This window comes from Topomyia yanbarensis, chromosome 3 (assembly GCF_030247195.1).
Source record: "Topomyia yanbarensis strain Yona2022 chromosome 3, ASM3024719v1, whole genome shotgun sequence".
NCBI classification, from domain to species: Eukaryota; Metazoa; Arthropoda; class Insecta; order Diptera; family Culicidae; genus Topomyia; species Topomyia yanbarensis.
Genome location: NC_080672.1, coordinates 422,857,323 through 422,868,976, shown reverse-complemented (window position 1 = coordinate 422,868,976; position 11,654 = coordinate 422,857,323). Strand labels below are relative to the sequence as shown.

The 11,654-nt window shown below is 43.5% G+C and overlaps 1 protein-coding gene across 1 annotated transcript; it reads right to left on the bottom strand.

The window, feature by feature from the left end:
- LOC131688533 (leukocyte elastase inhibitor-like) lies at window positions 1-1,210 on the bottom strand. The gene is made up of 2 exons (XM_058972850.1): window positions 190-1,210; window positions 1-125 (listed from the first exon to the last, which is right to left on the bottom strand). The coding sequence occupies exons 1-2, from the start codon at window positions 1,208-1,210 to the stop codon at window positions 1-3; spliced, it is 1,146 nt and encodes a 381-aa protein (XP_058828833.1).
- Window positions 1,211-11,654: the final 10,444 nt, after the last annotated feature.

Genomic DNA, 11,654 nt, shown 5'->3' with positions numbered 1-11,654 from the left:
CTAATTGTAGTTCGAATAGTGTCCAATCAAGATGATCGTATCGGTTGAAATCTTCTTAACAATGAAAACAAACGGTTGATCTGCAACAAATTTGGTGTTCTCGGCACGATTCTGGGCAACAGCAGCTATAACAAGATTCAAGAAGACAATTATGAACCGAGTAAAACGTCAAATTAGATGTCTACTTACGAGTGGCAGCTCCTGGCGAATGCGTTCCTTTCTCGTCCACCTTCAGCGCCGCACTTTGCACTAACTCACTGAGGCCAGATTTCCTGCCCTTGAAGGTGCTAAAATCAATGTCCTTAAATAGTTGACCATAGCCGAGTTTATCGATCACTGTCCTCGTTCCGTGGTTGCTTCGAATTTCGAACCGGGGAAGTGACACATCAACAGTCTCAGGAACAGCCGTAGTTTCCATGTCTTCGAGCAGGGTGGCGGACAGCGATTTCATCAAAGAAAAGAAATTTCCACTGCCTCGTGGCACAAAAATCCACATGGTCAAGTCACTTTCCTCGCTGAACGGGATCTGGATGGCGTGGTAGTTCGTGTCTGACTTGTACAAAACTTCTACCGTTTCATGCATCATATCAACCTCGCGGGGGCCGTCCCGGAAGGCAAATACCTGCCGTTTCGTCTCACCTATCGGGAATCTTTCTGCCCAGGAAACTCTCAGTGCGACTGCATTTAAAAGGATCATTTCAGCGTTGGAATTTAGATCATCTTCTCTGAGCAAATTCCGATGGGGTCCGCTTGAAACCAAACTAGCTAACGAGTTGACGGAGTGCAATACTGAAGACCTTTCCTCGAAGTTTTTCGGTGAAATCTTGAACACCTTACCCAAGGTCTCAGTGAATTCGTCCGACAGAGAGTTTTGCTTTTTCAGAACTTTGAACGCCACTTTCAACTGCTGACTGGTTCCTATTTCCTCCAACAAACTGGCCGCATTCTCGATCGCCAGCGATTTCAATACAGGAAGATAAAATGCCCGTTGAACTGTTTCTTCCGTGGCAACTCCGGACACCTCATAGAAAGCAGCCATCGCTAATCGTACCGAGAGTGGTGAAACTACACAATTATTCGATGCATTGTAGACCGCTCGAAAGTAATCCGTTGAAAAGTGCGCATCACCATAGCTAAAATCGGGACCATCGGCTCCGGCTGTGATCGTGGCTAAAGCGAAAAGCAACGGTACCACCGCTTTAATTAGCATCATACCAACTCTTCGAAGTCAACGACGGCGTGACGTTCTCGAAAGCAGAAAGCTGCACCAACTGTAAACGCCTAACCCGGCCGGATCAACGCGGAAGACTAATGAGAAATGTCCCGCGGTTTGGCCCCTGGGTTGGCCACCCATCCTGGTCGTACGATGTCGCTGCCCAAACGGAAAAAAAAAAGCGGAGAAAGAGAGCCAAGGTGAATGGATTCTCGCTGACCATTATTCTTCCTCTTTAGCAATTGAATAAGCAGATTAGCGCTGGGAATGTGGACTTCGTATAGAACTGTCACCTGAAACCAGTCACACGGTTTGAAATGTTGTATTGGTAGCCGGGAGAAGGAACGGTTGGCTAATCTCGGCGAAAAACAAATCGGAGATCGAGTACTACGCAATAACAAGAATTGACTCCATCAAGGTTCGAGGTTGTGAGACAATTTTTTAAATTATCCTATTTAGCGAGCACATCGTTTTTATAGTTCTTTTCGTGGTACCCAAATAGCTATGCAATTAATGGGAGCGATTGGTTACTCCTCGGATCAGCCCATTGCGTTTAAAGTTTGTATGGAAATTAATAGGGGAAAGAGTACTTTTTGCATCTCCACTCAGACAAATCGCTATTTCACTGACATTGAAAAACCAAGTAATAAAAGAGTAGTCGAATTTTACCAATCTTTATTTTAAGATCGCAAATTCTATAAAAAAAAATAGAGAGTTGTGTACAAGACACGACCACCGACATTGAAAATGCGACATGACTAGCGAACACCATGTGCCCCATCATCGCATTAATATAGCATTTTTTTCAGGGCAAACACACATTACGTTGTTACTTTTAATGTTATTGTTAACTGGTAAAGATACAGAATTTATTATTACCAAGCACAAATTTAAGACAAGCTAATAAAAGGAATTTTTGCATCATGTGTTGATATTTGTTTATATTATGATTCACTGGTAAAGGTACAGAATTAAGAATTAACAAGTGCAAACTTAATATAAATTAAAAATAAAATTTCTAATTGAATTCTTTTTCCATTATGTAGGTATTCGTCCTAATAAGGACGCTTTGCTGATAACTATGTTTTGTGATACGGGACGAGAATCCTTTGAAACGATTTGAACCTTGTCGGCGATTCGCTTCTGCTGTGTGTGTACACACACGGAAATTTTCCTTTCGCAGCTCATGTCAAATAAGCACTTTGTGAAACAAGGTGATCTCTTTATCAACTTTTTGGTGCAGATGGAAGACCATCCTTTTGTACGACAAATAAAAATATTTTCATCATTATTTTTGGGGTGGTTTTCGCTTAATGGCTGGATTGCCACATTCATTCATTTTGCAAAAGCCTTCTAGTTTGCACATTTTTAATTTAAAGAGTATTTGCTTATATTATGATTTACTGGTAAAAGTACAGAACTAACAAACACAAGTTACATAAAAGGAATTTTCTTCATCAATTCTTTTTTCATTATGCATTCGTCCTAATAAGAACGGTTTGCTAATAACTGTGTTGTGATACAGGACGAGTATCGTATGAAACGATTTGAGGCTTGCCTGCACGACTAAACGCACTGCATAAACCAGCAATTCGCCATCTCGCTTGGAACTGGCAGCAAAATCCTTCCAGTACACACAAACGCTCCCCTTCCGTGGCTACAGATATCCTACCAGCAGCAGTAGTGATAACCTACCTCGTTCTATCAGTAGAGTAAGTATGGCCATGAAAGATTTCGGGCAGAAACATTCCTATCATATCAAGCGATGAAATGTGTAAGACGTTTATGAGTGTCGAGATGAGGTCTGTGTTAGTGTTGCGCAAATTTGTGAAAATTGTATGTTGTTGCGTTGCAACGGAAAATGCATGAAATAAATGGCAATGTCGTGAAGAGTTCAAGATTACTAACAGGAATATGCTGGGGTACGCGAGAGTTGAGAGACATTGGGGTACGGAATGACTTGCTACGCGTCACATACTGAACCGAGCTTAAAAGTGCAAGAAAATATCCGTTTTTCTAGCCGCTTTGCGCGGTTTTTATGAGGTTACAGCTACTAGGAGAAGGACTGGGAGTTTTCCTGTGACTGGGGGAAGCTTTCGATCGCTCTCTTACTTGGGAATCATTGCGCTGGATAGTCAAGAGTCCAGTTTGAGTACTTTGGCTGTTTTTGTGGTTTTTGCGTTGGCCGTCGTTCTGTCCGGTGAATAAATTTGGTGTACCGTTCCAATTTCCGTGGTTTGTGTCGTGCGTTTCTCGGTTTGTGAAGTGTGAAGAAGTGGATCCTAGAAGCGGATTTTCGCCTAGCTCTGGATCCTGGCCGTAGCAAAGGCCGAAGAAACTGTGCAAAGACCGCTTGAGGACGTATTTGGCGGTCCGTGGGTAAGTCATATTTGTATTTCCTTTGTTTCTTGATTTTCGGTATTTCTGTGTATTTTTGTGGTAGTTTTGGGCTTTCCCACGATATTGCCAAATACCTAAAGATAGCGCGAATCTGAATGTCCCCCCCCCCTGGGGTAAGAGTCCGGGCAAATTAATTAGAAAACCGCTAACACATCTGCTTTCTCGGATGGCGCTAAAGTGTTAGTTGGTAAAGTTCGCGCCATCTTCCCATTAAACAGGCAGAGCGATACGCTACACGCAGCAATGGCGCCCAATAATTCGGCTAATTAAGTTTAAATTTTAAATTTTAGTATTTCCTTTTTATTTTAGTATATGGTTCTCGGTTGGTTATATTTAACTATTTAATATTGGAATTTACTGATTTTTGGTTGGTTGGTTCGACAAACATCGAGATAAAATTATTCTCCAATCACCGGCTGCCCATTTAGAGAGCTTCCAGAGAAAAAAAAAAGTTTCATATTTTTTTTTTATTATTCATTTCGTTTATTTGATAGGCACAAATGCGTTAGCTTGGCGGTGCCAAATTCTTTTGTTTTTACATTTTGTATATTTTAAAACTAGGAGGTTACAATGTTGAAATATTTTTTTAAAAAAGAAAAATTTTACAGCTATCTTAAGACTAGAAATAAGATTCTATATACAAGAGAGGGGGCGAAAGATTTTTTTTATGAAAAAATTTTAAAACAAGGAATTCAATAGTAATAATTTTTAGGAAATATTTACACTTATCTTAAAACTAACAATATAGTTTGGTACACAAAAGGGGGAACAAATATTTATGAGAAAATTCGCATGTGTTTTAAGACTAGGGATACAATTCTATTTACAAGATGGGGGACAATAGTTTTAACAAAGAGGTAAAATTACAACTATCTTAAAACTAGGAATACAGAATACAAATTTGAACTTTTTTAGCGGAGACTTATGCTTGGTCAAGATATTCAGAGGGGGCTGTAGAAGCAGTTGTATCAAGGACAAGGGAGAGAAAGCGTAGATGGTGACCGGGAGAGAAGAGCAAAACTTGCAACTTTCGCTCAAACGGGAGATCAGCGAAAGATTACCGCCTCAGTCTAGTAGGTCGGATTGGCGGATGGTATTCTTCGGACCCGCGGGGAATCCTTCAAAAGTCATCGGACCTTGAGTCGCTCTCGCTTCAGTTTCCGTAGTGGTAAGTGCGACGGCGGTTACATAGTTGCAGTCTGGAGCTGATCGGTCCCAAAAGGCAGGAGAAAACTTCTAAAACGAGAAATAAAAAGAGAGGGGCTAAATTGGGATATTTGTCGTTTTTATGAAAGTATAAATAAGGGACATATAGGGGAAATCACGATTTGCCAGTATATCTCGGACTGGGACATTGGGTGGTCTACCTCGGGCCCGAAGGGAATCCTTTAACTGAGACCTGGCGTCCAAGTACCCGGCGCATACCCAGACAACGTGCTCGATGTCGTGATAGCCCTCGTCACAAGCGCACAGACTACTCTCCGCAAGCCCAATACGCCGCAGATGCGCATCCAAGGTGTAGTGGTTGGACATAAGTCGGGACATTACACGAATAAAATCCCGACCCACATCCATCCCTCTGAACCAAGGCTTCGTTGATACCTTTGGGATAATGGAATGTAGCCATCGTCCAAGTTCACCATTGCTCCACGAGGTTTGCCAACTGTTGAGTGTCCTCTGACGACAAATACTAAAAAATTCGTTGAAGCAGATTGGTCTTTCGTATATGTCACCATTTAATGCGCCCACCTTTGCTAATGAGTCGGCCTTTTCATTGCCCGGGATAGAACAATGAGAGGGGACCCAAACAAAGGTAATTTGATAAGATTTTTCAGATAACGTACACAAGGACTCCCGTATCTTCCCCAGGAAATATGGGAATTGCTTTTTGGGCTTCATCGCACGAAGAGCCTCGATGGAGCTGAGGCTGTCCGAAATGATGAAGTAGTGATCTGTGGGCAGAGTGTCGATGATCCCAAGGGTGTACTGAATTGCAGCTAACTCTGCGACGTAAACTGAAGCGGGATCATTGAGCTTGAATGAAGCGGTGATAGTATTGTTGAAGATACCGAAGCCAGTGGACCCATCGAGATTTGATCCGTCAGTGTAGAACATTTTGTCACAGTCGACTTCTCGGAATTTATTATAAAATATATTGGGGATCACTTGCGGGCGTATATGGTCCGGGATTCCACGAATCTCTTCCTTCATGGATGTGTCGAAGAATACAGTAGAATCAGAAGTATCTAGGAAACGAACACGGTTGGGAGTATATGAAGAAGGGTTAATGCTCTGTGCCATGTAGTCGAAGTACAAGGCCATAAATCGGGTTTGAGAATTAAGCTCGACGAGCCTCTCGAAGTTTTCAATCACCAACGGGTTCAGAATGTCGCATCGGATGAGCAATCGATATGAGAGTTCCCAAAATCGATTTTTTAGCGGAAGAACGCCCGCCAGCACTTCGAGACTCATCGTATGGGTCGAGTGCATGCAACCCAAGGCAACGCGCAAGCAACGATACTGGATTCTCTCCAGTTTGATGAAGTGTATGTTCGCAGCGGAGCGGAAACAGAAACACCCGTACTCCATCACCGACAATATCGTTGTTTGGTATAACCTGATCAGGTCTCCTGGGTGAGCACCCCACCATGTTCCAGTTATTGTTCGGAGAAAATTGATCCTTTGTTGGCATTTCTGTTTCAGATACCTAATGTGACATCCCCAGGTACCTTTAGAGTCGAACCAGACCCCGAGATATTTAAATGTGAAAACCTGGTTGATCGTTGCACCCATTAATAGAAGCTGGAGTTGCGCCGGCTCACGCTTCCTAGAAAAAACAACCAACTCAGTTTTCTCCGTGGAGAACTCAATACCCAGCTGAAGAGCCCAAGCAGACAAATTGTCCAAGGTATTTTGTAATGGTCCTTGCAAGTCGGCAGCTTTGGGCCCTGTAACAGAGACCACGCCGTCGTCTGCAAGTTGCCTTAGCGTGCATGAATTGGCAAGACAATCGTCAATGTCATTCACGTAAAAATTGTAGAGCTGGGGACTTAGATATGAGCCCTGAGGAAGCCCCATGTAGCTAAATCGCGATGTTGTTAAATGCGAAAAGTGCATGTGCTTTTTAGACAACAGGTTTAGCAAAAAGTTGTTTAAAATTGGCGAAAGACCATGCTGGTGCAGCTTCTCTGACAGAATGTTGATAGAAACTGAGTCAAAAGCCCCCTTAATATCCAAGAAGACTGATGCCATCTGCTCTTTGTTAGCATAGGCCATTTGGATTTCTGTAGAAAGCAACGCAAGGCAATCGTTCGTCCCTTTGCCTTTGCGGAAGCCAAATTGTGTATCTGACAGTAAGCCATTTGCTTCAACCCAATTGTCGAGGCGAAACAAGATCATTTTCTCGATTAACTTCCGAATACAGGACAGCATTGCCATCGGCCGATACGAGTTGTGGTCGGAGGCTGGTTTTCCTGGTTTTTGGATGGCGATGACCTTCACTTGCCTCCAGTCATGAGGGACAATGTTACCCTCAAGAAACTTGTTAAATAAATTCAACCTTTTTGCAGTGTCAGGTAGATTCTTCAGCAAGTTGAATTTGATTCTGTCTAACCCTGGGGCGTTATTGTTGCACGATAAGAGAGCAAGTAAGAACTCCACCATCGAAAACGGTGTTTCGTTCGCGGTATCGTGAGGAGACGCGGCGCGGCACGTTTTCTGTACCGGGGCAGAGTCCGGACAGATCTTCTTGGCGAAAGCGAATATCCAACGGTTTGAATATTCCACGTTCTCGTTGGTACTGTTTCGGTTACGCATACGTCGAGCCGTACCCCAAAGAGTGCTCATCGCTGTTTCTCTCGTTAACCCGTCGACGAACCGGCGCCAATAACTGCGTTTTTTGGCTTTCATTAGACTCTTCATTCGCCTTTCTAACGACGCGTACTGTTGATAGCTAGCGGGTAACCCGTCTTCCCGGAAGGCCTTATATGCAGTGGACTTTTCCGCGTACATCTCTGAGCACTCTTTATCCCACCACAGGGTGGGAGATCGTCCATGGGTATTCGCGCTGGGTACTGGTTTAGTCTGAGCTTGATTCACACTGTCGAGAATCAAGCCAGCCAAAAACCTGTACTCTTCCTCCGGAGGAAGTTCTTGAGTGGATTCGATTTTAACGGATATCGCGGTCGCGTAACTCTTCCAATCAATGTTCCGTGTGAGGTCATACGATACATTGATTGTTTCCGATGGTCTTGAACCGTTAGCAATTGAAATCACGATAGGCAAATGGTCGCTACCGTGGGGATCAGGGATCACCTTCCACATGCAATCTAACTGTAGCGAAGTCGAGCATAGAGATAAATCCAACGCGCTTGCGCGTGCTGGTGGTGTAGGAATCCGCGTCATTTCTCCCGTGTTTAAGATGGTCATGTTGAAATTATCGCAAAGATCTTGGATTAATGTTGATCTATTATCATCATGAAGGCAGCCCCATACCGTACCGTGCGAGTTAAAGTCTCCCAGAACTAGCCGCGGTGCCGGTAAGGATTCCGTGATATTACAAAGCGTTCGGTGCCCTACCGAGGCTCGAGGAGGAATGTAGATGGAAGCAATGCAAAGGTCTTTACCTTTGATTAAAACTTGACAAGCGACAATTTCAATGCCTGGTGTCGAAGGGAGGTTAATTCGGTTGAAAGAATAGCACTTTTTGATCCCCAAAAGTACTCCTCCATAGGGGTTTTCTCGATCCAGACGAATTATATTAAAGTCGTGGAAGTTGAGATTTATATCGGAAGTTAACCAAGTTTCACATAATGCGAAAGCATCACATTTTAAACTATTTAGTAAAAATTTAAAGGAATCGATTTTCGGGAGGATACTTCTGCTGTTCCACTGTAGAACAGTGATCGAATCGGTGACCTCGTTCGATGACTTAGCCATCGAAGGATACGATCGCTGCAAGGAGGGGCCATTTAGTAGTCAACTGCTTCAAAAATGTTTGCACTATAGGGAGAAAACGTATCAGAAGGCTTTTAAGAGGATCAGTAACATTGAAAGCTGTGAAAATTAAGTCCACTATGTCAGAAAATTTCATTAGTCCGCTACTGGACTGAGTATCTGTTTGAAAAAAGGGGACACTTGGGGTTTTTGGTGTCCCTGGAAGTGGTGGGTACTCCTTGTTAGAATTAATATTTCCAAGTCCTGGAGCAAATTGCTTCGGCTTTTGTGCATCACTTCCGTTGGATTTATTGATTGCGGTTGGCGCACTCTGAGTGGACGACACCTTGGCACCCTTACGAGGCAATGTAGGGGAGGCTAGATTTCTCCTCTTCCTGGATTCCCCTGGGTTAACCAATGATGTTCCCTCTTGTGGGTCGTCAGATTCTTGCTCAACGCCAGCCAAAAGAGCAAAGGAATTTTCGGAAGCGACAGATGGCGAAGCATTCTTTAGCATTTCTGCATAAGAGTGCCTCGAGCGATCCTTAAGGGAGCGCTTAATTTTATCCCCGCGCTGCTTGTACGCCGGGCATGACTTAAGAGCATGCGGAGGGCCCCCGCAGTAAATACACTTCTCAGTTTCTCCACAGCAAGCGTCATCCTCATGCTCTCCCTCGCATTTGCCGCACCGTTTTTTATTGCCACAATAAGTGGCTGTGTGGCCCAGTTGCTTGCAATTGCTGCAGTTCATTACCCGCGGTACAAACAGGCGAACAGGTAGGCGAACCTTATCCAGGAGGACATAGTTGGGAAGAGCAGATCCGGAGAAAGTCACCCGAATCGAGTCTGACGGAGAATAAGTTGTCTTATCATCTTCAGTTTTTGCGGAATACAATTGCTTGCATTCCAGAATTTTCACCTTTTGAAGTGAAGGGTCCTTAAAGCAGCCAACCCCGTACTTCAACAGGTCTTCGCACTTTAGACCCGGTTCGGCGACGACCCCATCGATCTCCACAACTCTACAAGGCACATACACTTTGAATTGCTTCGTAAAACGCTCGCTGCGAGCAATCTGGTTTGCCTGGTCGAGGTCATTTACTATAACGCGTATCTTATTAGCTCGAACACGTGTTATCTGAGCCACGGACGGGTAGTTGGCAGTCAGCTCCCGTGAGATTTCTAGAATATTGGGCGATTTCGTGTTGGGCCGGAAATACACCACCCAGGGTCCAGTCGAACTGGCTGGGTATGTTTTAATACGGGGAGGACTGGGGGAATCAGGGGAGGGAGTAATTTCGGGTTTATCCGGTATATCCATGGGAATATCATTCCCATCCAATGTTACTTCGCCCTCGGCCATTTAGGCACGAGGATAACACGTGGTGTAAACGAGAGATGAAACTTATATTCAGGGGAAAGGGCAGAAGTAGAGACCGATCGGGGAAAGGGAAATGAAAGAAAAAAAAATACTTAGCTTATATAGCGGCGATTCCGGCTATTCTGGTATTCACTTCACCAGCCTGGGCACCGGCGAACAAAGACTGCCTCGAACAATGGTTGACCTTCACTGACAATTTATTCTTGTTCACTTTATGCACAGCACCAGAAAACGAACTGCTTCGATCGAGAGCTCGGAGAGTTATGAAAAGTTTCATATGAATATTAGAGTTATATTTTGTACTAAAGAGAATTATCTTGAGTGAGTAAGAGAATGAGTGAACATAGAGTGCGTGTAAGCTGGTGAAAAAGCTGGTGGGAGAGGTTCGATCAAGCTCCGATCGTAGCTCAGTAGTAGTTTGACTCGATCCGCGCGGGAGGATATTTATCGTCCTCATATCTCGACACAAGGTTTCAATAGTTCAGCATATTGGGTTTAGTGATAAATGTGACAGTGGTTAGTCGTATAAATCCAATATCACACAATAAAGAAGGAAAAAATAATTATTTGTTTTGTCTGTGAGCTGAGGAAAGAGTGACAAGTGTAAAAACTATTTTTTTCAATACATCATACACCCATTGTCTTGTGTTAAGTGGCAACGTGGTGCTCGATTGTGACAAAAAAAAGGTCTATCATCGGTAAGTCACTTACGGGTGTATTTATTTCGCTTCAATTTCTACTCCATTTGTCGGCCGAAATTATGGATGTCCACCACTTGGACGATGAGTAAATTCGATATGAATGCTCAATTCGTAAAATTTCCAATACATTAGGTCGGGAGTTACGGGAGCGGATACTAGAGGAGTCTATACATAAAGAATATTTGGGTCACATCCAATCGCCAAAGCTAGATGAGTGGGTAGATATCGAAGACGAAATAACAAAAGTTTCAAACTATATAGAGTTTGTTTACCCTAAACTAGAAGAGGCAATGGAAACCAAACAGTTTGAGCGCGTTTGCCCATTTTATACGCAGTTTTTGCACATGCATGATAGGGCGATTCGAATAGTAACTGAAGACCAAGGATTATCGGCCACTAGGGAAATATTGATCAGAATAAATCAATACGTCAGCCAAATCAGAAACGTATCACTTTCGACAATCAGGAAGCGAATAGAACACTAAACAATATGAGTGAAATGCTTGCACGACTTTTAAGGACCACTGCAACTCCTTTCGATTCTCTTCAGTTTGAATCAGATGAAGAGTTACCGCCATATGAATTTCCACCAACACCACACGTCAGTCGGACAGGAACAATCCCGCGTCGTACACAGTTAATGCGCCCATGTAACATTTCTACTTTGTTGCGCCCTTTTCACAATAGAGGGAATTCGACTGCTTATACTCGTACCGACACAGACAGGGATATTTTAGAAAACCCTGTTCCTTTGAATCCACCTCGTAACCTGAACGAATCAATCGATTTGGAACCCAACAGTAATTCTTTCCAAGAACAAATATCCCGGGTGCAAAACCTGTTAGAACAAATGGAAAGTTTTGCGAGTGCTAATCGTCAGCAACAGATAGACAGTTTAGCTAATCGTAGCACGCCTTCGATTTCGTACGGTCGTTGTAAATCGCGACCAATACATCAATGGAATGTTCGATTTAGCAATGAAGGCGGTCTTAGTCCAAATGATTTTCTGGATACAGTTTCTTTGTAT

Excerpts from the sequence above, each read along its gene's own strand:
- LOC131688533 (XM_058972850.1), bottom strand. The coding sequence starts at position 1,210 with ATGCTAATTAAAGCGGTGGTACCGTTGCTTTTCGCTTTAGCCACGATC. Across the intron at positions 126-189 it reads TTCGCCAGGAGCTGCCACTC|CTGCTGTTGCCCAGAATCGT; the intron begins GTAAGTAGACAT and ends ATCTTGTTATAG.